The sequence below is a fragment of the Palaemon carinicauda genome, chromosome 13, assembly GCF_036898095.1.
Source record: "Palaemon carinicauda isolate YSFRI2023 chromosome 13, ASM3689809v2, whole genome shotgun sequence".
In the NCBI taxonomy this organism is placed as follows: domain Eukaryota; kingdom Metazoa; phylum Arthropoda; class Malacostraca; order Decapoda; family Palaemonidae; genus Palaemon; species Palaemon carinicauda.
This window is the reverse complement of record NC_090737.1, coordinates 72,134,802-72,160,838: the sequence shown is the minus strand read 5'-3', so window position 1 is coordinate 72,160,838 and position 26,037 is coordinate 72,134,802. Positions and strand designations below refer to the sequence as shown.

Sequence of the window (26,037 nt, the reverse complement as noted above, 5' to 3'; positions counted from 1 at the left end):
ACCAGTCAACAGCTTGTTGATCACTAGATCGCCGATTGCTAGTCGATAACAAGTCAACAGCTTGCTGATCACTAGACCGCCGATTGCTAGCTCGTCTTTCTTCGATCATCAACCTCAGTTTCGCCGATCTCTGACCCGCAGCTCTCTAACAGTCAATCGTAAGCTTGCTGATCTCTTGCTCGCTGATTGCCAGTCCTTGATAGTCAGCTGTAGCTAGCTCACCTATCGCTAGCTTACCATTTTCTTGTCAGCACTGGGAGAGACGATTCACAGTCATCAGTTACGCTCTGAATCCAGATCCTCCAACATGACGACCTATGCCCTGGCCCTTCAAAGCTGATTACTCTGTGACGCAGGTTCTACAAGCAAGGGTGTGAATGCTCCAGTTGACTTTCACAACCTTTCTCCTGCAAGACATGACCCACAGGAACTTGATACAATCTCTATCGGTGCTGTGGTAGCTGCACAACAGCTGGTTGTATACCTCAAGTTCCTTTTTGACAAGTAGCAGAAGGTCGAGGGCATTGTTACTTGTCTTTAGTCTGCATGAATGAAAAGAAATGACCAGCTCTTTTTCTTTTCTTCATCCTCCCCTCTTATGGGGAAAGCAGCAGCCTGGGTTCTCTGCACAAGCTGACCTCAACCACTGCGAGTAAACCATCCTCCCTTTTGTACATAGTATTATGTCAATACTGTTGAGTTCCCTTACCTTGGCGAGGTGGTATTGGGAAAGTCTTAGGCCAACAGTTTTTCCTACAAAAGGACTCGGAATTACTCACCTTGACAGTGACACTGCTTTTCTCAACACACAGCTTGCGTAGGCCGCAGACCTTGCATAGCCGTGTTTAGCCAGGTGTAGGGACTCCTTATATTTGGTACCAACATATTCAATACAAGGAGCCCCGGGGTAAAGCCATAAAGCTAGATTGGCAGGGACATCCACCCTCCTAATGTGCGATTCACCCCTAATAAATAGGGTAGGTTTGTATTCCAGTTACGGAACAAATAACAAATTTGTAGATAATTTGTATTTTTCCTAATGATACAAACCTTAAGCCAATCCTATCCCCCTTGAAGTCCTACCTCCAAACAAAGTGAGCTAAATCACAGGTGTGCGAGTGGGAGCGGTAGCAAGCTACCCACTCCTTCACCCCCCGCTAACTAGTGGGATGGGTAGTTAACCCTCGCTAAAATTTTAATGGCTCATCCTTTCAGTTTTACCTAAAGTAATACTCGTAATACATAGCTAAAGGTTTTTATCGTTAAGAAAAATACAAATTATCTACAAATTTTTCATTTTAGTACAATCCTCATACATATGTCTTTGCTAGTATAGGGATGCAGTCTTTTTATTGTTTTCTGTTAAGATGAAATATAATATAGTACACTACTTTACTGTCATTATGTTAAGAAATGGGATGACGGGGCTGGGGACCCCCTTTCCTGTATTATAATCCTGTGAGACATCAAAGAAGTGGAGCTGGGGGGGGTTAGTGACTGCTCCCCGCACTCTAGTTTTGGGGCGTTTGAATGTGCGTGGATGTAGTACGATAGAGAGTAAAAGATGTGAGATTGGAAGTATGTTAAGGAATAGAAGGATGGATGTATTGGCTTTGTGTGAGACAAAGATAAAGGGAAAGGTGAAGTGATGTTTGGTGAAATGTCTGGTAGAGTGTCTGGGATTGAAAGGGGAAGAGGAAGAGAAGGTGTGGCTTTATTGCTGAGTGAATGGATGACAGGTAAAGTAGTGGAATGGAAAGAGATATCATCTAGGTTAATGTGGGTAAGGTATAGGTTGGGTAGAGAATGTTGGGCTTTTGTCAGTGCGTATGGGCCAGGTTGTGAGAAAAGTGAAGAAGAGCGGAATGAGTTCTTGAATGAATTAACGAGGTGTGTAGAAGGACTGGGTAGAGGGAATTATGTAGTTGTCATGGGTGACTTAAATGCTAGAGTGGGCGCTGGAGAGGTAGAAGGTGTCATTGGGAAGTATGGCGTACCAGGTGAAAATGAGAGTGGTGAGAGACTGGTAGATATGTGTGTTGAGCAAGAGATGGTGATAAGTCCTAGTTTTTTCAGAAAGAAAGATAAAAACAAGTATACATGGGTAAGAGTGGCAAATGGAAGAGTGGTAGAAAGGACATGAATGGATTATGTGTTGATAACTAAAAGAATATTTGGAAGATTGAAAGAGGTGCACATGTTTAGGGGTATGGCTAACGGTATGTCTGATCATTTTTTGGTGGAAGGAAAACTAGTTGTAGCAAAAGAGTGGGGGAATAGAGTAGGGAGCTAGTGTGGGTTGAAGAGCTAATAAAACCACGGGTAAAAAGTAAATATCAAGAAAAGTTGAAAATGGCTTATGACGAAGTGAAAGTAAGAGAAACTGGTAATTTAGAGGAGGAGTGGAAGTTATTAGAAGAAAATTTTGTTGGGATTGCAAGATGTGTGTGGCAAGAAGTTTGTTGGAGGCAGCATGAGGAAGGGCAGTGAATGGTGAAATGAAGGAGTGAAGGTAAAAGTGGAAGAGAAAAAGAGGGCTTTGGAAGAATGGCTGCAGAGTAATAGTGTAGAGAAGTATGAAAGATATAGAGAGAAAAATTTGGAAGTAAAGCGCAAGGTAAGTGAGGCAAAGAGGGCAGCTGACCTGAGGTGGGGTCAGGGATTGGGTCATTCATAAGAAGAGAATAAGAAGTTTTGGAAAGAAGTGAAGAGAGTAAGGAAGGCTGGTTCAAGAATTGAAGAGACAGTGAAAGGTGGAAATGGAAGGTTGTTAAAAGGAGAGGAGGCAAGGAAAAGGTGGGTGGAGTATTTTGAAAGTTTACTGAATGTTGAGGATAATAGGGAGGCAGATACAATTGCTGTTGCAGTTGTTGAGGTGCTGGTGATGGGAGATGAGAATGAGAGAGAGATTACAAGAAAGGAAGTGAGGAGAGCACTAGATGAAACGGGAGTAGGAAAAGCATCTGGTATGGATGGTGTGAGAGCTGAGATGTTAAAGGAAGGGGGTGTGACTGTACTTGAAGGGTTTTTGAGATTGTTTAATATGTGTTTTGTGTTGTCAGTAGATTGGGTTTGTGCGTGTATTGTACCACTATACAAGGGTAAGGGAGATGTGCATGAGTGTTTTAATTCAAGAGGTACAGTATTAGTTTGTTGAGTGTAGTTGGAAAAGTGTATGGTAGAGTACTGATTAATAGGATTAAGGATAAAACAGAGAATGCAATCTTAGAAGTACAGGGTGGTTTTAGAAGAAGTAGGGGTTGTATGAATCAGATTTTTACAGTTAGGCAGATATGCGAGAAATATTTAGCAAAAGGTAAGGATGTGTATGTTGCGTTTATGGATCTGGAGAAAGCGTATGATAGAGTTGATAGGGAAGCAATGTGGAATGTGATGAGGTTATATGGAGTTAGTGGAAGGTTGTTGCAAGCAGTGAAAAGTTTCTACAAAGGTAGTAAAGCATGTGTTAGGATAGGAAATGAAGTGAGCGATTGATTTCCGGTGAGAGTAGGACTGAGACAGGGATGTGTGATGTCACCGTGGTTGTTTAACTTATATGTTGATGGAGTGGTGAGAGAGGTGGATGCTCGAGTGCTTGGACGAGGATTGAAACTGGTAGACGAGAATGACCATGAATGGGAGATAAATCAGTTGTTGTTTGGGGATGATACTGTACTGGTTGCAGACGCGGAAGATAAGCTTGGCCGATTAGTTATATAATTTGGAAGGGTGTGTGAGAGAAGGAAGTTGAGAGTTAATGTGGGTAAGAGTAAGGTTATGAGATTTACGAGAAGGGAAGGTGGTGCAAGGTTGAATGTCATGTTGAATGGAGAGTTACTTGAGGAGGTGGATCAGTTTAAGTACTTGGGGTCTGTAGTTGCAGCAAATGGTGGAGTGGAAGCAGATATACATCAGAGAGTGAATGAAGGATGCAAAGTGTTGGGGGCAATTAAGGGAGTAGTAAAAAATAGAGGGTTGAACATGAATGTAAAGAGAGTTCTGTATGAGAAAGTGATTGTACCAACTGTGATGTATGGATTGGAGTTGTGGGGAATGAAAGTGACGGAGAGACAGAAATTGAATGTGTTTGAGATGAAGTGTCTAAGGAGTATGGCTGGTGTATCTCGAGTAGATAGGGTTAGGAACGAAGTAATGAGGGTGAGAACGTGTGTAAGAAATGATTTAGCAGCTAGAGTGGATATGAATGTATTGAGGTGGTTTGGCAATGTTGAGAGAAAGGAAAATGGCTGTCTGCTAAAGGTGGTGGTGAATGCAAGAGTTGATGAGAGAAGTACAAGAGGAAGCCAATGTTTGGGTGGATGGATGGAGTGAAGGAAGCTCTGGGTGATAGGAGAATAGATGTGAGAGAGGCAAGAGAGCGTGCTAGAAATAGGAATGAATGGCGAGCGATTGTAACGCAGTTCCGGTAGGCCCTGCTGCTTCCTCCGGTAGGCCCTGCTGCTTCCTCCGGTGCCTTGGATGACCACGGAGGTAGCAGCAGTAGGGGATTCAGCATTATGAAGCTTCATCTATGGTGGATAATGTGGGAGGTTGGGCTGTGCCACCCTAGCAGTACCCTTGTCAGGCTGGGAGGAACCTAGAGAGGAGACCTCCCCTTTTTTGTTTCATTTGTTTGATGTTGGCTTCCCCCCAAAATGGGGGAAATGCCTTGGTATATGTATGTTAACAAATTAGAGTTGTTATTTTTGTCCAGAGTAAATGTTTATCATGAATAGAAATAATACAGCACAATAGTCTGTCAATGGGTTAAACTCATAATATGAAGTAAATATTCCATGAACACTTGTCTTTTAATGGAAATATTGTATTTGTTCCAACCTGGAGTTCTTACCTCAAACTACTTTCTTAGGAGTATCTGGGATCTCCTCCCTATCCGACCAAGAATTTTGCGTAGTTCCCCCTATCTCCGTTTCCCTTGTTGGGTCGCCCCGTGGTGGATGGATACTCGTCCTGAGGCGACCCTGTGTCAGCTCACGAGAGTGTGCTGCTAGGTCTGACTCGTCAGTAAGCATCTGGTCGCGGCGTAGATAACATCTCGCCGCTCTCTCACATCCCGTCCGACCCGCCTTTGTGTTACCACGTGTTTCCTTTGTGCTTCCCCATCCCTTTGTGCCTTACCATTCACATTTTTTCACTGTGTTACTGGTGTTGTTTGGTGTTTCAGTGCTTTCCTTATGGAATCCCAGCGTCGCTGTCCCGGGCCTAAGACCGGTAAGCTTTTGACGTCTCCTGCAGCTCCGTCGGAGAGAGGTTCTCCTTCCCCTTCCCCCTACCCAGAGTAGGGGACGAGGTAAATCTGTTGAGGGGAAACGGCCCATTGCCATTCCCCATGAGTCTAATGTTGATGGTTTAGGGTGTATTGTGCCTACGCAGGCATGTGGGGGGGGTCTGCTAGTGGGGCGGGAGTGTGTGCTGTAGACGAGGTTCTGGTTCCCTCCGGACCTGTCTCGAATGAAGACCCGGTGTGGGGGGAAGTCAGGAACGGCTCCTTCCCCTCCATCTTGGCAGTGTCTTACAGGTTCAGCGGCGCCCTGGGGTGTTATGGACTAGGAGAGGCAGCCCACAGGATCTTCAGACCCCGACTCCATTGTATGGACGGCACCGAGGATGACCTTCAGATCAGCCATACGTCAGGAGGAGGAATTCTCGGAAGGCTCTACGCACGCCCCCGGCGCCCTCATCTACGCTCCCGTCGGACTTCATGCAGCCCGTCACGCCGGTTGCACAACTACAAGACCCTACATTGTTGACAGAAGATTCAGCGAGCTCCTCTTCCTCTTCTCCCTCCTCAGATACATCTTCGTCCTACGACTCGTCTTCGTCGGAAGACTCAGGCTCCCGAGAGACGAGAAGGAAGTGGAAGAGGTCTAAAAGGAGGAAGTCCAGCTCTTAAGTAGCAAGAAGAGGAATTTCTCCAAGAGGAAATGGGTTAAAGTGGCTTTTCCCCCTAGCGGGTTGAACAGGGCTCTTACCACTCCAGTGCCTGCCTCGGTGGCTGCTGGAGCCGCCCCCGCGCCCTTGCCCAGTGTCTCTTCGGCTCCGTCCGCTCGTCGGATCCAGCCGTTGACACACATGAACTTTACCTTGCAGTTGCCCGGCGAGTCACCGGCTCCATCCGTCCAGCGAAGGTAGCCGCTGGCCTGACCCGGCGGCATGGCATCCATACCCGGTAACACGACAGCCCCATTCAAGATTCGTGGTCAACCGCTGGTATACCAGGGTACTCACACCCCACGGATTTCCCTGGGAGGGGGTAGACCCGTGACGGCTACCTCCGTCCCGGTGGCTCCATCCGTGATGGAGCCAGCCGCTCCATTGTCCCGGCTAGCCCCATCCAAGCATCGGAGGCAGCTGCTGACATATCAGGGTACTTACACCCCACGGATTTCCCGGGGAGGGGGTAGACCCATGACGGCTACCTCCGTCCCGGCGGCTCCATCCGTGACGGAGACAAAGTGGCTTTCCCCCTTAGTGGGTCGAACAGGGCTTTTGCTGCTCCAGTGGCTGCTGGAGCCGCCCCCGCACCTTTGCCCAGTGTCTCTTCGGCTCTGTCCGCCCGTCGGATACAGACGTTGGCACACGTAATCTTTACCTTGCCTTTGCCCAGCAAGTCACTGGCTCTATCCGTCCAGCGGAGGCAGCCGCTTGCTCGGCCCGGCCAGCATGGCATCCATTCCCGTTGCCACGCCAGCCCCAGTTAAGCATTGGAGGCAGCCGCTGGCATATCAGGGTACTTACACCCCATGGATTTCCCCGGTAGGGGGTAGGCCCGTGACGGCTACCTCCGTCCCAGCGGCTCCATCCGTGATGGAGGAAGCCGCTCCATTGTATCAGCTAGAAGTGAGGAATACAGCCGCCCCCACGGATCCATCCGTGCTCGAGGATGCAGCTGACATGGAAGAGCAAGTGGTAGGGGGCTTGTTAGACATGGGCGAGTGTTCCCTCGACGAAGTGTCCTCCTATAGAAAAGTCCGGGCTCTGATCCTCCACCACCACAGATTAGACAAGCCTAAATCATCAGAGCAGGCTTGGCTTTCAGGTTTGAGGAGGATGGTGGATAACCCCGGCCAGCAGAAACCATCCTTGGCCCTACCGCTAGCACGGGACGTGGCACTAGGCATGGAGCACATCGATAAATACGTTGAGGGGACATAGGAACTCCCTAAGAGCCCAAGGGTCCTTCAAGCTCCTGCCGGGACTGAGGACCCAGAAGAAATTCTATGTTCCAGACGGGCGTCATGCAGGTCCCCGCTCGTTGGAAGAAGCCTTTGCAACGTTAAACCAGGGCAGTACAGGTGACAGAACCCTCACTGCACCAGTGGTTTTTCTCTCAAGCAGTGGCCTCCATGGTGGAGGACACCTCGCGAGACATAGTCAATGTGACCTCCTGCCTGTCAGTACCAAAGAATCAGGCCCTTCTACAAGAACTCATTCGGTCACGAGGGAAGGTGATGAAGTCCCTTACCTTCCAGTCCCTGACCCTGAAAGCAAACTGGGTGTTAAAGAGGAGGGACAAGGTCCTTAACAGGTTCTCCCGTAGACTTCCCGAACGGGAAACAAAGTTTCAGAGGAATGTGCCGGTGTGGGGTGAGACCATTTTCCCCCTGCAGGCAGTAGCGGAAACTATGGAGAGAGTTGGCAAAATTAAGGACGCGGTGGAGCCCAGGCAGTCAGTGGCAAGACGTCTTCCCCATAGGAGACCATCAGCGGACGTGGCCGACCCACCTACGGCACCAGCTAGACAGGAGGCCCCCTCCACTTCTGGGCAGCAATCTCCGCGGCCCTCCCGCAGGAGAGGTGCCCCAGCCCAGTCCTCCTTTAGGCAAAATACGCCGACTCAAGGAGTGCTGGCACCCTTGAGGGAAGGGGATTTCATGATATCCCTGGATCATCAAGGACGACTTTTTCAGATCCCCGTGCATCCCTCCAGCAGGATGTTCCTCAGAGTGAAGTGGGGATCCCAGTCTCTGCAGGTCAAGACTCGCTGCTTCGGACTGTCAACGGCTCCTCAGGGGTTCACGAGGGTGGTCACCGTAGTATCATTCTGGGGCCACAAGCAGGGCATCAGGCTGATCCGGTACCTAGATGACTGGTTGCTGCTTTCAGCCTCAGAGACAGTCTTGAAGGAGCAAGGAGCGAAGCTATTGCAGTTCTGCAGGGAACTGGGGATCACCATCAACTGGGAAAAGTTCCAGTTAGTCCCCACCACCAGGATAACGTTCTTAGGGATGGTCCTAGACTCACAATTAGGAAGGGCATTCCCCTCTCAAGAGAGGCTGAGCAACCTGGATCAAGTTATTCGACCATTCCTGACAGGTGCACTAATGAGAGCCAAGGACTGGCAGAGGCTCGTGGGCCACCTGGTCTCGGAGAAGTTGGTTCCTCAGGGGAGGCTCAAGCTGAGACTAGTCCAATAGAACCTGAAGGACCGTTGGGCACCGGGAGCCCCTCCTCAAGAACTAGTCAGGATGTCTCCGGACTCCAGGAACATGCTCCCCTGGTGATCCGACAGGGCGAACACCCTTAAGGGGGTACCATTCACGTCCGTTCCTTCAGAGATGTTGCTCTTCACAGACGCATCAAAGGAGGGGTGGGGAGCCCATCTGCTTGGGGAAACAGCAGAGAGGAAATGGTCTTCGGAGGAGAAGACCCTTCACATAAACATGCTCGAGCTACTAGCAGGCCAAAAGGCCCTCGCAAGGTTCGCCTATCGTCTCCGGGGAAACACGGTAGCAGTCAGGTGCGACAACGCCACCGTGGTGGCATACATAAAGAAGCAAGGAGGATTGAGATCAAGGGAGTTGTGCAATCACACATCTCAAATACTGGAATGGGCTGAAAAGGAACACATCAGCCTCACAGCCAGGTTCATTCCGGGAAAAAGGAACGTTCTAGCCGACGGCCTCGGCAGGATAGGGTAAGTAGTGGGGTCAGAGTGGTCCTTATACCCATAGGTAGCCCAGAAGGTCCTCCAGAGATGGAGCTCACCGGTGATAGACATTTACGCCACGGGGCTCAACGCACAGCTCCCCGTGTTCTGTTCCCCGGTGCCAGACCCAGCAGCAGTGTTCGATGACGTCTTCCAACACTCGGGGGATGGATTAGACGTATATGCCTTTCCTCCCTTCAGGATTCTCAGGCAGGTTCTCATCAAGATCAGGCAGTCAAGAGATACAAGGTTGACTTTGGTAGTGCCCTGGTGGCCGGAGAGGGAGTGGTTCGCGGACCTACAAGCTCTGGCTATCCTTCCTCTGTGGCCTCTGCCCATAAGAGAAGATCTGCTAAACCAGTCCCACTTCCAAAGGTCTCACGAGAACCCCCAGTGCCTTCAGCTACACGCGTGGAGGTTATCGGGCGTCTACTAAGAAAGGAAGGATACTCAAAGAGGACAGCCTCGAGGATGACCGGTTATCTTAGGAAATCCTCGGTCATGGTTTACCAGGCCAAGAAAGCCACATTTGCTAAGTGGTATGCGGCTCAGAACCTGAGACCCCTTGATGCATCGGTCCACAGGATTGCAGACTTCCTGGTCTACCTAAGAGACTACCTAGGGGTTTCCATTCCAGCCATCAAATGGGTCCGAGCAGCACTGAGACAAGTATTTCTACTTGGAGGCATTGACCAGGGGGGCCTCTCATCAGTTTCCCATGATCATCAGGAGTGTCGAGCAATCTTGTTCCCCCCGCGCCTCTCGGGTCCCGCAGTGGGATGTGGCTAAGGTTCTCAAGGTTTTGTCTAGGCCACCCTTCGAACCTCTCAAAATTATCCTGGATAAAGACCTCAAACTCAAGGCAGTGTTCTTGCTAGCTCTGGCCTCAGCCAAGAGGGTGAATGAGCTCCACGACTTGTCGTTCGAGGTCTCACACTCGTAAGGGTGGAAGGACCTGGCCTTTAAGTTTCTGCCTGGTTTTGTGGCCAAAACAGAGAACCCGGTCATCGTAGACCCAAGGTTTGAAGGTTTCTCGATGCCGGCGATCCCTCACTCGGACAACCCGGAAGACTTGTTCCTGTGCCCAGTGACTACTATCAGGAAGTACCTTAACAGGACAGCCAGATTTCGGCCTGGCATCAAAAGTCTGTTTGTTGCCTCAGGCCCAGTGTAGAAAGCAGTGTCTAAGCACACAGTCTCCTTTTGGCTTCGACAAATCATAAAAGGGCTTATGACAGTGAGGGGTCGGCAGTCCCTGGCAAGACACGACCCCATGACATTAGGGGCCTTAGCACCTCCTGGGAATTCGACAAGAACATGGCAGTAGGTCAGATCATGAGGGCGGGCACATGGTCCAGGCAGTCCACCTTTACGGTCCACTACCTGAAAGACTCTACGAGGAAGTCCCTGGACTCCTCCTCCATCGGACCAGTCTTTCCGCCCTTCAACAGTTTAAGGCTAATGCCCTGGGGTAGACCGAGGGGAGTAATTGCAGGCGACACAAGTTTCTGCCTTACTCCGCCCTTTTCCTTGCTACCCTTGTTGTCCCCTTCTTTTCCCTCCTCCCATGTGAGAGATGGATGTTGTAGAAGACCATGTCCGGATTATGCATAAAGGTGACTTCAATCAAGTAGGCTTTTGCGTGCTTCCCCCGACTCTCCTACCCTGGACCTAGCCTCCTATCTAGGTCCCGTATCACATACCGGTATAGCGGGTCGTCCGGCCAGTAAGTCTACCCACGCCTCCTAAAGTGTAAGTGTCCTAAGAAAGTAGTTCGAGGTAAGTACTCCGTGTTGGAACAAATCACAAATTTTAAGTAATTTGTATTTTTCCTAACAGTACTTACCTCGAACAACTTTCGGGTTATTGGCCGCCCATCCTGCCCTAGGTGCCTTACAGTAATTTGAATGGTATTTTCACATATGCTTACTGACTAGTCAGACCTAGCAGCACACTCTCGTGAGCTGACCCAGGGTCGCCTCAGGGCGAGTATCCATCCACCACGGGGCGACCCAACAAGGGCAACGGAGATAGGGGGAACTACGCAAAATTCTTGGTCGGATAGGGAGGAGATCCCAGATACGCCTAAGAAAGTAGTTTGAGGTAAGTACTGTTAGGAAAAATACAAATTACTTAAAATTTGTGATATTGATTAGTTTTGATGCTTTTCAATTTTGTCTGAACAATTACATGTACAGTATACATCTAAAATAAAATTTCAAGATTTATATTTTCAGTGTAAACTCATTTTCTTTTCAGGAAATGTCTTCCCAGCAGAAAGTGGAGAAAGGAAGCATTCTAAGTTATTTTACAAAAAAGAATGTTACTACAATGAAATCAAAAATAAAGGCGACGGATTCTTCATTGAGCACGTGTGATGATCCAAATACTGACAAGGTGGAAGAGAAAATTATTGAAGAAAAAAATGAAGAAAATGCTGATGTTTCAGTTGAAATAATAAGAAAGCAAACAGAAAGTGATATTCAAAGCACTGAAAACATTACAAAGACAGGTAAAACTTCACATTTTGGCAAAGAGTGTGCTGTTACAGAAGATCTGTCATCAAATAAAGTTGAAGATTTTGAGGTAATCTCGAACAAAAACTTGAATTTAGTTTCCATGAGATTAGATGCGAATGTTGAAAAGTCTCATTCTTATAACAATGTGGTGAAACATAAGAATATATTTGCCTTTATGATGGCTAATAGGGACAAGCAAAATGAAGTTCTAAACAAAATAACAGAAGAAGAGGAATCAATGATTATGGAAGAAACTGAGAATAATAGAGAAAAGCATGATAAATCTACACTCCTAGGAGATTCACTAGTACCTCAAAAGAATGATGAAGTAGATGAGATAGCAGTGGATCTTCAGTTAACCAAGGACAGAAGGAAAACTCAAATACCAAAAGAGGAAAATTCTCCATTGAAAAGGAAAAAATCACCCAGGAAAAGATCCAAATTAGACAAGAGTAAGGAAGTGCTTAGTGCAAAAGTCTCCAAACTTAATTCAAATGATATTGTAAGTGTATCTGATGATGATTTTGTTGGTGTTAAATATTCCAAAAACAAGAATATAAACAAGGTAGGTTTTGTCAGTGGCAAGCAAGTCAAAGGCAAGCATAAAACGGCGGAAAAAAATTCTAACATTTCCGAAAAAAGCAATGGGGGGGATAAAGTTAATGATGACCTTGTTACTCCTGAAAAAAATAACGAAAAGGGTGAATGTTTTGATGTAGATTCTATACGTAAAATTGATGTTATGGGGGGTATGAAAAATGACAAAGCCAAACATACTACAAAACATTTGGAAGCCACCAGTGATATTTCCATTGATAGAGTTAATAATGAATTAGTAGTTCCACAAATTTCACAAGACAAGTCAGTCTCTAGTGTTGAAAAGGTGCAAACAGCACCTGTAATTGGCAATGCCTTTACTCTTTTGATGACAAATAGACATAAAATGAACAGAAACATTGTAGAGAGAAAAGATGATTTGTCAGATGAAGATACATGCAGTGTAGATATAAAGCATCATAGATCACAAAAAGTAAAAGCTGGGAAGTCTGGTGATCTCGAGCCTAAAAAGAGAGGACGAAAAAGAAAAAATAGCTTGAGTTGTGAACTTGATTCATCTCTTGATGATTTTGAGGATATTCCAAAGAAAAAGAAGAGATCAAAAGTAAGAAATGGGAGAGAGAGCAAAAAGCAGGGTGCCGCAAATAATGAAATTTTGTCGGAAAGTAACAATATGATTGATGCAAGCTGTGATGACATCGAAGTTAATGTTTGTAGCAAAGAATTAGTAGAGGATAAAACAAATTTCATATCTGTTGCTGATGTTCAAGACATCAACGAATGTGAGGAGTTGGTCAATATTGGTGATCATGACGACAACAAAAGCATGTCATGCATTTTGAAGGAAACAGAGAATTGTTCAGACATTAAAGGAGAGTCAAGCAATCATTCGGTTGTGGATGCTGGTGGAGAAAAATACTGCAATTCCTCAGATGAGCTTGCTTTACATAGAAACTCTAAAGAAATGTCTAGAAATAGTCTGAAAAACATTAAAGCAGATGTGACTGATATTGATATGCAGAATAAGGTGAAGAAGGAAACAAAATATAGCAATGCAAATCTTTCTGAAATTAGTGATGGGGAGGAGAAGCTTGGAAATGACATTATAACTTCTTCCTTCGGAACAATACAAGAAAATAGTTCGGACGAAGGGAGTTTGACCTTGAAGTTGAGAAGGGTAAGAAAGTTGAGAAGAACCAGTAAAAGTAAGTCTGCAGTTATCATTGAAGCAAAAACTGCTAGGGAAGATGGAGTAGGTGATATATGTAAGGAGGTGCAAGGTGGAGATAATCAACCAGCCACTGAGCAAGTTTCCTCCGTCATTTTAACCAGCCCTCCCAAAAAGAGAAGAAAGAAAGTTAATTGTGTGGAATCAGATGATGAACTTGAAAATATTATTGATTGTAGTGATAAAAGCCCCTTACATACAAAAAGTAAGGTTGACGATTTTGATGCTGAATGCAACATGGCTGAAATATCAAATGGAGCTAGTGTACCAATCACAAAAAAAGGCAATATAGCTACTTTTTTCAAGAAGATGAGTAAGGAAGAAAGAGCTGTTGAAAGAAGTAAAACTTTCCTAACCATTAAAGCAGATGTTCATGCACCATGTGAAGGCTATTCTCCAAGTAAGAAATCCAGGACTAATACACAATTAAACAGAGAGAGGACACAGGTCAGGCGATCATCCCGAAGATTAAAAAAAGATGATGATGATTTGGATAAGATTGAGTTGCTTGAGCAGATCCAGTTAAATTCTCCCAAGAAGTCTGGAAATGAAAATGTTAAAAAAGATGTTAAAATTAAGGGTGTAAGTAAAATTGACATTACTGCTGAAATTAGTGCTGTTGATGGTAAGCCATGTCCAGCTCATGTTGATGGAGATGTCTTAGAAAATTCTGAAGGTAGGATTCCAATTGATAATTTACTGACAGAAAACATAGATGATGATATATTTGTAAATAAACCAATGAAAGTTTGCAAAAAATCTGAAAAATCATCTCAGGCAATTCCAAATTATACTGGGAGTGAAGAGAAGGTAGAACCAAATGACATTTGCCTGGATGAGAGTGTATGTAAAATTTCTGTCAAAGGGATCACAAAAATGGCAGGTGAAAAAATGAAGAAAAGGCCATTAGGAAGAAAAAAGCAACCCAAGTTGATAGTAAATAAGATAAAGGAAGCAAAATCAGAAAGAAAGATGATCAGTAATAATCCTCTACAAAAGAAAAAAAGGAAACGTGAAAAACAAGTTAGACGTGGCATAGCAAAACACAAAATAGGAAAAAAAATTACTGCTAAAAGCGAAAGTCATAAACTCCATGCTCTAGATAATGGACCAGCAGATGTTGCAGAAAAGGAGGAGATTTTGAATTTGGACAATTCTGTCACAGTTCTTGGCAGTGATGGATCGTTATCTTCCCCTGATGAGATTTTTATAAAAAAAACAAGAAAAACAAAATTTTGTTCCCCACCAAGAGTGATAGAAGCCACTGAAGAAGTGAATGATGATAAAGAGAATGTGGAACAGGCTAGGCATCATGGAGCTAAAAAGTCAAGGTAGGAAAATTATTTTGTACTCTTAGAATTGCTATTTTAATGACTATTCCAAAGTTCATGAGCTATTCTTGTAAAGGAGTATGTTCAGTCATGTTGAAAGAAAATATAACTGCCTAATTAGGTAGTAGGTTGGCCAGGGCACCAGCCTCCCGTTGAGATACTACCGCTAGAGAGTTATGGGGTCCTTTGACTGGCTAGACAGTAATACATTGGTTACGGTTCATTTTCCCTTTGCTACACATACACCAAATAGTCTGGGCTATTCTTTACACATTCTCCTCTGTCCTCATACACCTGACTACACAGATTACCAAACAATTCCTCTTTACCCAAGTGGTTAACTGCTGCACTGTAATTATTCAGTGGCTACTTTCCTCTTGGTAAGGGTAGAAGAGACTTCAGCTATGGTAAGCAGCTCTTCTAGGAGAAGGACACTCCAAAATCAAATCATTGTTCTTTAGTCTTGGGTAGTGCCATAGCCTCTGTACCATGGTCTTCCACTGTCTTGGGTTAGAGATCTCTTGCTTGAGGGTATACTCGGGCACACTATTCTATCTTATTTCTTAATCTTGTTTTGTTCAAGTTTTTATAGTTTATATAGGAAATATTTATTTTAAACATAAAACTTACCCCTGGTTATATAAGAATGGCTAAAGTTCCTGGACTCCCGGCAGAAATTCAAAATCTCATGGCAATCGCAGATATGCCAGGTGTATACTAGCACCCTCGCGGTAGACAGGCCGAACTATTCCAACCAATCAGACCTTCTCTGCCGCCATTGCTAGCTGGAACGATTGAAATTCACTCGCAACTTACTTTGTTTTGGACGGTTTATTTGGTGATGTACACTGTCTTTTGTTTTTGGGCTTTCACTTTAGTGATTTCTCTTTCATATTTTCTTGAAATCTTTATTGTTTTGGGTTTATTTAATTAGTTTTGACCCTTGTTATTGTTTTGTTATCTCTCGTAACTTTTCAATATGGCCGACCCCTCCCCTGTATATAGGAAGTGTATTAAAGGGTGTCATACTCATCTCCCTAAAGCTTCTATTGATCCACATACTATTTGTGTAAATTGTAGGGGTAAAACTTGTACTTTTGGGGATCGGTGCGAAGAATGTTGTTCTTTAACCGAAAGTGAGTGGTTAGCTTATGAGCGCTATACTCAGATTAGAGAGAGACAGAATTAGGTGCAGTTCTTCCCGTTCTGTAGAATTACCTGTTTTTAATGTTATTGATCCTAATCCTTCCCCCATAGTGGTAGATCAGGAACCGAAGGAACCTACGATGAGGGATATGTTGTCCGCTATTCAAGCTCTCGGTGTAAGAGTTGAATTGTTAGCGGCGGACAAGAAACAAATGATATCTGAAATTAGTTTGCTTAAAAGTTGTCGCACAGGCGACCTATCAAGTGTTAAAAGTTCGACAAATGTGTTCAGTTTTGTGGAGGGTGCGTCTGCGCGATCCTGTCGTTCGCCTAGCCTAAGACCTCTTTCAAGCTCCCGAACCCATGGGAGAAGTTACGTCGAACGGCAAAAGGGAATGAGAGGCGTCATCAATCGCGCAGACATCCCCTCGAGCGTTCCTGCTGTCGTATCACAGGTCGCTCACCCTCACCACAGGAAAGATGAGGTTAGTGCTTTATCGCCTTCTTCGGATGAAGGCTCACGTGATGAGGTCTGGCATCAAACCTCTAGACCGCTTAAGAGAAAATCGCACGCAGTGGAACAACAGCGCAATTCTCCTCCTCAACAACTAGGCTGTAGCCATTGGGATACACCCGAGCGTTTTCAGTCCCTTGGCGAGTGTTCGCCTGCGAAACGCTCAGAGGTGGATTCTGAAATGGATAAAGGTTTGGTTCTGTCAGATTCGGAGCTGATCCCTGGTTCTGGTGTTACGGTTCATGCACCGCCGCTTCCGTCAGACTGGGGTTCGTCTCCCGAAAGTGGGGAGCGATTTGGAAGCGATGAAGAGGGCGAATTCGTATTGGAAGAGGCGGCATGCGTGTTGTCTAAAAGTGATCCCAAATGGTCTATGCTGTTGGGCATGAAGCGGCAACTCTCGTCGCTTATGCAGTCTTATCGACCTGCTGTTGGCAGTGCGGTTGGGCGTCAGTCATCCGTTTTAGACCTGTTGGCGCACAGACGGCCTGTTGTCTCTGGTACTGACGCGTTATCGCACAGGCGATCTCCCAATCGTAGTGTTCAACGGCAGGTTGAGGTTCTGCTTCTCAACATCAATCGATCGCGCTTACCACCGAACGGCAGTCTCACGCGATGACGTTCACCAAACAGTGGAGCGGGCCGCTAAGCGGCAGGACCGAAGCGGACGCGATACGGAGCGTCAGCGTCAGTCACAGGCAGACGCGAGGCGTCAGCGTGACGACACACGCCAGTCAACCCATAACACTGCGGAGCGTCAGCGTCAGCGTGACGACTCACGCCAGTCAACCCATGACACCGGGGAGCGTCAGGGGCAGTCAGACGTTACTCGTCAGTCAACCCATGACACGGTGGAGCGACAGCGTCAGCCAGACGCTACTCATGACACTGCACGGCAGTCAACCCATGACACGGTGGAGCGACAGCGTCAGCCAGACGCTACTCATGACACTGCACGGCAGTCAACCCATGACTCCAAGCGTCAGCCAATCCATTACGCTACGCGTCGGTCAATTCTTGTCGCCTCGCGTCAGTTGGATGCTATTTCGCAAACTGAACGTGACAACAAACGCAAGGCTAGTGATTGTCAGACAGATGGGAATATTGAACAACGCAAGCGCCTCTATGTCAGCGCTGACACGTCTGCACAGGAACGCTGCGGCGGCTGAATTTTCGGAGGAAGAGCCGGATGAGGTTTTCTCCCCGGAGGAACAGTTGGACGATATTTCAGGAGGAGAAGAGGATAAACTGCCTCAACATTCGGTAGACCTCAAGAAATTAATGCTGGTCTTCACGGAGTTATTCCCAGACCATTTTACGCCTGTAGCTCCGCGTTCTCCTCCTTCGGAATTTACCCTTGGTAAAGCAGCGAAAACATCCTTGTTCACGAAAATGGTACTCTCTCGCTCCTCTAAGAGAGCTTTGAAATTGATTGGAGTGTGGATGGATTCGAAGAAAGCTCTTGGCAAGACGTGTTTCGCTTTTCCTCCTGCCAGACTAGCCTCAAAATCGAGTGTTTGGTATGAGACAGGAGAGGTCTTAGGCTTGGGAGTTCCTTGGAGTTCTCAAGCCTAGTAGACTCTTCTCGTCGATTAGCTATGAGGAAAATTAAAGTGTGGTGGTCTATGTCGGAGTTCGACTATCTCCTGAAAGGTATGTTCAGGGCCTTGGGGAGAAAAGTATCGGAAATGAAGGGCTCTGACTCTAGTAACCTCATTCAACTTAAGTCTTGTATGGACAAGGCAGTTAGAGACGGTTCAAATGAATTGGCTGCCCTGTTCACAGCAGGAGTTGTGAAGAAGAGGGCAACTTTGTGTTCGTTCCTCTCTGTAGGGGTCACTCCCTTTCAGAGATCGGAGTTGCTTTTTGCACCGCTGTCTTCTGCGCTGTTCCCGCAAGATTTAGTAAGGGAAGTTGCCGGTGCGCTGTCGCAGAAGGCTACTCATGATTTGGTTGCCAAGACAGCTAGGAAGGTGCTGCCGACATCTTTCCCTTCCCGTAGACCAAAGGAAACTGCTTCATTTTCGCAATCTGCTCAGCCCTTTTGTGGTAAACCTGCCGGAAGAAGTAACTTCAAGCCCGATAGGAAGAAGTCCAGTCGAGGCAGAGTCTGACTGTCCTCTCCTTCAAACAGCAGTGGGGGCCAGGCTGAATTATTTCTGGCAGGCCTGGGAGAAGAGAGGAACTGACCCTTGGTCCGTTCATGTCTTAAAGGAAGGATACAAAATCCCATTCTTCTCAAAGCCTCCTTTAGCCACAGATCCTGTGGATCTCTCGCCCAAATACAGGGAAGGACCGAAGAGGCAAGCCATGCGACTTCAGATGTCTCTCCTGTTAGAGAAAAAAGCGATAGAGAGGGAGCGGGACTTAGAATCGCCAGGGTTTTACAACCGTTTGTTCTTGGTCCCCAAGAGTTCGGGGGAATGGAGACCGGTTCTGGATGTAAGTGCCCTCAACAACTACGTCCAGAATTCGAAGTTCACCATGGAAACTCAGAAAACCGTGCTGTCAGCAGTAAGGAAAGGCGACTAGATGGTATCATTAGACCTCCAGGACGCTTACTTTCATGTCCCAATACATCCGAGTTGCAGACGTTACCTGAGGTTCGTGTACGGGAAAGAAGTCTTCCAGTTCCGGGCCTTGTGTTTCGGTCTCTGCACAGCCCCTCTAGTATTCACAAAGATCGTGCTGAATGTGGCGAGCATGCTGCACTCAAGAGGCATCAGAGTCTCCCTGTACTTGGACGATTGGCTCATAAGAGCCCCCTCGGCCGATCGCTGTTTGAAGGATCTTCAGCTGACATTGAATTTGGCAAAGGAAATGGGACTCATAGTGAGTTCAAAGAAGTCTCAGCTGTCTCCATCCCAGAAGATTCTTTATTTGGGGATGGAGATTCAGAGTCAGACTTTTCAGGCTTTTCCGTCGCCTGTAAGGATTCAATCAGCTCTCCTAAAACTTTGTGCCTTTATGGAAAAGGACGTCAGTTTGGTGAGAGTGGATGAGTCTTCTGGGGACCCTCTCGTCACTGGAAAAGTTTGTGTCTCTGGGTAGCCTGCACCTACGTCCCATTCAGTTTCATCTCAATGCTCATTGGAAGAAAGAGGACAGCCTCGACAGGGAAAGCATTCCCATTACAAATTCCATCAGAACGCACCTTCAGTGGTGGAACAACGTGCACAGACTCCAGGAGGGCCTCTCGTTGAAGCAAAAGAGCCCAGACCTCGTGTTGTTTTCCGATGCCTCAAACTTGGGGTGGGGGGCAACCTTAGGGAAGGAAGAGATCTCAGGTCTGTGGACGATAGAGCAAGAAAAGCTCCATATCAATCAAAAGGAGCTTTTAGCAGTGCATTTAGCCCTCAAAGGCTTCGAGAATCTAGTCCTAGGCAAAGTGGTGCAGGTCAATGCGGACAGCACCACGGCTCTGGCTTATATAGCAAAGCAGGGGGGAACGCACTCGGTCTCTTTACGAGATAGCAAGATCTCTTCTCGTATGGGCGGAGGAAAGGAGGATTACCTTATTGACACGATTTATTCAGGGAGTCAAGAACGTGAGTGCGGACAGACTCAGCAGGAGGAACCAAGTTCTCCCCACAGAGTGGACGTTACACCTAGATGTTTGCAAGAGGCTGTGGCGGTTATGGGGTCGTCCCCTCATAGACCTGTTTGCAACCTCGAAGACGAAAAGGCTGGAGACATACTGCTCGCCAGTTCCGGATCTCGAGGCAGCTCACACAGACGCATTCCTGTTAGATTGGTCACACATGCATGTGTACGCGTTCCCACCTTTCAAGATCCTGTACAGGGTGTTACAGAAGTTAGTGTCTCACGAGGGAACCGGAATGACCCTAATAGCTCCTTTCTGGCCGTCAAGAAGTTGATTCACAGAGATACTGGAATGGATGGTGGACATTGCGAAAAGCCTACCATTAAGAGCAGATCTTCTCTGACAACCTCACTTGGCAAGAAACCACCTAAACCTCCAAGCTCTCGTCTGACTGCCTTCAGACTATCGAAAAACTAGCTAGATCTAGAGGATTTTCGAAGGAAGCAGCCAAGGCTATTGCGAGAGCAAGGAGGACTTCTACCATCAGGGTGTATCAGTCCAAGTGGGAGGTATTCAGAGAATGGTGTAGAGCTAACTCGGTCTCTTCTTCCAGTACCTCTATAACACAGATTGCTGATTTCTTCTTAGATCTTAGGACTAAGCATAACTTTTCCTCCTCGACTATCAAGGGGTACAGAAGTATGCTGGCAACTATTTTTAGGCATAAAGATTTGGATCTCTCCAACAATTAAGACCTGCAAGACCTCCTTAGGTCTTTTGAAACTTCTAAGAGGCGTCAATAGGAATCGCCTGCCTGGAATTTGGATGTTGTTCTTAAATTCCTCATGAGTGACAGATTCGAGCCTTTGCACTCGGCTTCTTTTAAAGATTTGACCTTGAAAAGACTTTTCTTGGTTAGCTTGGCTACAGTTAAAAGAGTTAATGAGATTCACGCCTTGAGCAAGAACATTGGTTTCAGAGACGGGAAAGCTATATGCTCCTTGCAACTTGATTTTCTGGCCAAGAATGAGCGTCCTTCCCATCCATGGCCTAAGTCTTTTGAGATTGCTAATCTCTATAATGTAGTGGGCGATGAATTGGAAAGAGTGCTCTACCCTGTTAGAGCACTAAGGTTCTATTTGGACAGAACAAAGAAGTTGAGAGGCAGCTCAGAGGCTCTTTGGTGTGCAGTTAAGAAGCTTTCACTGCCTATGTCGAAGAACACTCTATCCATTTTTATAAGGCTCTTGATTAGAGAGGCTCACACCCAGTGTGGTGAGGCAGATCTTAAGCTGTTCAAGGTTAAAACACATGAAGTTAGAGCCGTAGCTACTTCAGTGGCTTTTAAACAAAATGGTTCTCTGCAAAGCATAATAGATACAACTTTCTGGAGAAGTAAATCTGTATTCGCATCCCATTATTTGAAACGTGTACACTCTTTATGAGGACTGCTACACTTTAGGTCCATTCGTTGCGGCGAATGCAGTAGTAGGTGAAGGATCTACCACTACGCTCCCCTAATTCCTAGTACCCTTTTCTACCTCTTGGAACTTGTATAGTTTTTATGGTTGTATGTGGAGATTGGTCGTCAGTCTTCCGCAATCTGTTGATTTGGTCAGGTGGTCATGTTGTTCCTTGAGAGCGCCCGAAACAAGGGTATTAGTCGAGGTCCTGTCATGTTATAGGTTATGGCACCGTTTGACAGCTCCTAGAGATCATCAGCCCCCTGGGTGGACCGCTGGATCTCCTAAGGATGGCAGACAGAATGAGGCAGAGAACCATTGCAGTCTGCTTCCTTATCAGGTACGAACCTCTTAAGTTTGTTAGATATAACTCTTAAGTGAATTTCCAATTACGTTGCTGTCTCTGGCCCACCACCAAGGGTGTCAATCAGCCATTCTTATATAACCAGCGGGTAAGTTTTATGTTTAAAAATTATATTTTCATAATAAAATAAATTTTTGAACATACTTACCCGCTGGTTATATAAGTTAAAAACCCGCCCTCCTCCCCTCTAGAAACCAAGGGGCATGGAAGGTCTGAATTGGTTGGAATAGTTCGGCCTGTCTACTGCGAGGGCGCTAGTATACACCTGGCATATCTGCGATTGCCGCGAGATGTTGAATTTCTGCTGGGCGTCCAGGGACTTTAGCAATTCTTATATATCTAGCGGGTAAGTATGTTCAAAAATTTATTTTATTATGAAAATATTTTTATTATTGTTGCTGCTCTTAAAATACTTAATTTTTCTTGGTTTCCTGTCCTCACTGGGCTATTTTCCTTTTTGGAGCCCCTGGGCTTGTGGTGTCTTGCTTTTCCAACTGGGGTTATAGCTTAGAAAGTAATAATGATAATAATGCAATTGTTCAGGGGCTATTTTCCTCTTGATAAGGGTAGAAGAGAGACTCGAGTGCTGTAGCCTCTGTACCATGGCCTTCCACCGTCTTGGATTAGAGTTTTCTGACTTTGGCGTACACTTGGGCCGGCATGTATATCTTATTTCTTTTCCTCTTGTTTTTTAAGGCTTTATAGTTCATATGTGAAGGATCTAATTTAATGTTGTTACTATTCTTGAAATATTTTATTTTGATTGTTTATTGTTCTCTTGTTTATTTCCTTATTTCCTTTCCTCACTGGGCTATTTTTTCCTTGTTGGAGCCCCTGGGCTTATAGCATCTTGCTTTTCCAACTAGGGTTATAGCTTAGCTAATAATAATAATAATAGTAATAATAATAATAATGATAATAATAATAATAGTAATAATAATAGTACCTGCCCCAGATGAGGAGGAGAGCCTGTATAAAGGTTAGGCTGCTTCTACCTCAATTGCTCTAGATGTAAACAATTCAATCTTTTATTACATTGTTCAACTGGAAATGCTTTTGTTTCCATTTATGCATATTTCCTCTCCTAATATAATTTATACACAATTTCTTTGTATAAGATTAATTAGTTATGTCTCTTAGATATGTTAAGCCCTATTTTGTGTACTAAGTAGGGGTAGTATATACTTTTTTAATTTTGGAGTAGTTTTTGGAATGTAAACTCATAGGGACTCGGGTGACTGACTTCAGTTCAGTATTTGCGTTTGGTTGGTACCAGAGCTAAAAATGGGTACACAGTACACAGGCTTCCTCTGCTATCTGTGTTTCCTGTGCTATTCAGGCCAAAATGAGACTTGGGTCAGGTTAGTGAAGTGTAATTTAAGTAAGGTCAGTTGTTGCTGTACTAACAAACCTTAACCTTACGATATTTATGTGGATATTCTTTCAGCGGCAGCTGGTGGTAGCCATTAGACTTTAAATGCGAGGTGGCAACCCTGCCTAACCACTTAGTGGGTAGGCAGGGGATGGCTGGGGGTTACCCAGCCACCTCTATATATACTCTCACAGCTGTGAAATATGTCACTTTTTCTTTTGGCTCAGTAGAGATCGGACGTGTCCGCTCCCCTCCTGACTGTTATTGGACCTTTTGATTTTTGCTTTCCCTTTTCATGTGTGCGTGTCCTTCTTCTGCGATGACCTTCATCATGCGAACGTGTCCAGGGCGAGAGGGGGCCGCGTGCGGGACCTTCATGTTGTCGTTGGAGACCAACCCGCACTCTCTGTGTCCTACGTGTCCAGGGCTCGCTCTGCGCATAGTGTAGGGAGTGGTCTGTCTCCCGATAGGAGAAGTTTGGAAGGTGTAGGAAGAAGTCTAAACGCGATCGTTCTCCCTCAGTTACAAGCGGAACGCATTCTTCTTCTCGCACTCCCAAATCTCTCTCAAAAGCACCTCACGTGCGCTCTCATGAGGGATGAGTGAGCAGGAGTGCAAATCTCTCATCTTCTTGGCAACCCCATGGTACTGGGGTGTTTGTTGCTTCCCTTTGAGGAGCACCTTCTCCTCCAGCCGGTGGCGAGCCATTTTCCCTTGCAGATTTGTTTCAGGTGTGGTCGTCCTTGGGGATTTCGTGACTCCCATCACTGTCAGAGGTATGGACATCTTGAAAAAGATTGCAAGCCTAAGAATGATGATAAAGTTTGCGGGAAATGTTCAGGAAAACATTCCACCAAGGAGTGTAAGTCGCAAGTGTCAAAGTGTGTAAACTGCACAAAGTTGAACAAACCAAGTGACCACATAGTAAATTCTAGAGACTGCAAAACTTATGACTTGGAATTGAAAAGACTAGCAGAAAATACTGATCATGGTTACTAAGGATGTCATAAATTGTGGCTATGTAAATATACAGTCTGTAGATACTAAGACTTCAAATTCAAGAATTGATAAACGAGAAATATTTGGATATGCTAGCATTATCTGAAACATGGTAAAATAACTTGGACAAGGCAAATTTCACTGAAATGACCTCCCCCCCACAAACATGCCTTCTTTCACATACCGAGAGAAGGTGGGGGGGGGGGGGTGTTGGATTCTTATTTCATAAAAGTTACTCAAATCTTAAAATGTTGAAAAGAACTAGTATAACAAGCTTTGAATATATATAAATAAACTTTATGCCAAAAAAACAAAAATATCCTTTGTAACAATCTACAAACCTCCTAGAACAAACACTAGTATCTTTTTTACAACAGTGACGATTTAATAGTAAATGAACAATACGCGATATGAAACGTTAAATACTCTGAACGTACAAGGTAAAACGATAGTGGAGGTCCTGTAGAGAGTAGGGTTCCCCTGCTGTATGGTACCGGAAAAGCAGCCATCAAAGTAAAGTAAGTAAGTAGGAGCTGCAGCGCCTTCTTCAGCGTGGTGCCAAGAGGGAACCTTCTCCGGAACCGTTGACATCTAACGCTCTGGAGTAGTGCGAGGTCCATCTGTTGCCTTTCCCTGGTCCTTCCACGAGTGGACGAGGTGATCGTTCGCGTTCACCTTTCCGACGACGAACCCTCTCTCCATCCTGAGACCTCGTCTTCCCTTAATCCTCAACCCTCTGTTTCTTCCTACTGGAACCCTCAAGTTGCAGGTGATGATCTTCCGGGGATCAGCGTACTTTCGATGAGCAGCGGTAAGAGACAAGGCATCGACATCGCCTCACCTTTCTGGAACTTCTTCCCCTGATCGTCGTTCACAACGATCGGAAGATTGTAATGATCGTAGGTCATCACGATCAAAGCGTTCTTCGCCTAGAAGACGCTAACGCTCTAGGGCTTCGCGCTCACGAGACCGCAGGTCTCAACGCTCACCTAGGAGGCGTTCCTCTTAACGAGGACGAGTCTCACGATCGCGAGTAAGGTCTAGATCAAGGTCCAGACGCTCGCGCTCTAAATCGTCTCGATCTAGATCATAGGGACAGTACTCGCGCGATCACCAGGATGTCAATCACGAGGGCGGCGTTCGTGCTTGCAAGGGTATCGTTCATGAGAACAGCATTCTCGTTCGCGAGGCCGACGACAGCATTCTCATTCGCGAGGCCGACGCTCATGTTCACGAGATAGGCACTCGCCGCATTCACACCGTTCTCGAACAAGAGTCAGATGCTCGCATTCACGAACATCACGAACCGCTCGTTCGCGATCAAGGTGTAAACGTTCCTCGTCTAGAGGTAGAGGTAGCCGTACGTTCAGTCCATCAGCGTGTTGCTCCTCAACCAGACCTTCCTAACGACCTCGGAACGAACCAGATGATGAGCTTGACCACGCCTCAGACAGGCGTCCAGCTCTTTCTAGAGTAGTCCCTACTCAGAGCCCTCCTCTGCCTACTTCGTCGGACGTAGGAAGGTGTTAGACGTTCTTCTTCCTCTGTGGCTCCTGTTGCGAGCACTTCTGCTCGCGAAACACGTACGTTGGCGCGTGAATCTCGTGATTTCACAAGCAAATCAGCAAACTTCGCGACCAATTTGCGAGTAGACGTGTCGGAATCGCAGGCAAGTACGGATCCAACATCTTCCTCTCGCCCTTCTGCATCTTCCACCTCCAGTGGAAGACCAACATCCTTCCATGAAGGGTTCAAGGAGCCTCCTAACAGGTTTGCAAACATTTCTATTAGTCCTGACCCTCCTCTGCCTCAGAGGTTATATCCTCTGTCAACTGGACATCCTGCTAAGGTTTCACCCAGGAGACACTCATCTAGGGACCTCCAAGTTGGATCTAGGGAGACAGAGCTTCCTCCGTGGGCATCGACCATTATGGCTGATATCCTGAAGGCTCTGAAGTTGGCACTTCTAGACCCCCAGATACTGAAGCCTTGTCGAGGATGGGGGACTTAGGGATTAGCAGCTGGGCTCTAATGAACAGTGGGAACTGC

The 26,037-nt window shown here is 46.1% G+C and overlaps 1 protein-coding gene across 2 annotated transcripts in view; it reads left to right on the top strand.

Annotated features, from left to right (window-relative positions):
• Nucleotides 1–26,037, top strand: part of LOC137652318 (ATPase family AAA domain-containing protein 5-like) — a 334,913-nt gene that overhangs the window by 41,310 nt on the left and 267,566 nt on the right. For both annotated transcript variants that reach the window (XM_068385648.1, XM_068385649.1), the window contains exon 3: nucleotides 11,210–14,586. In XM_068385648.1, coding sequence (XP_068241749.1) covers nucleotides 11,210–14,586 — 3,377 coding nt within the window. The remainder of the gene's footprint in view (nucleotides 1–11,209; nucleotides 14,587–26,037) is intronic.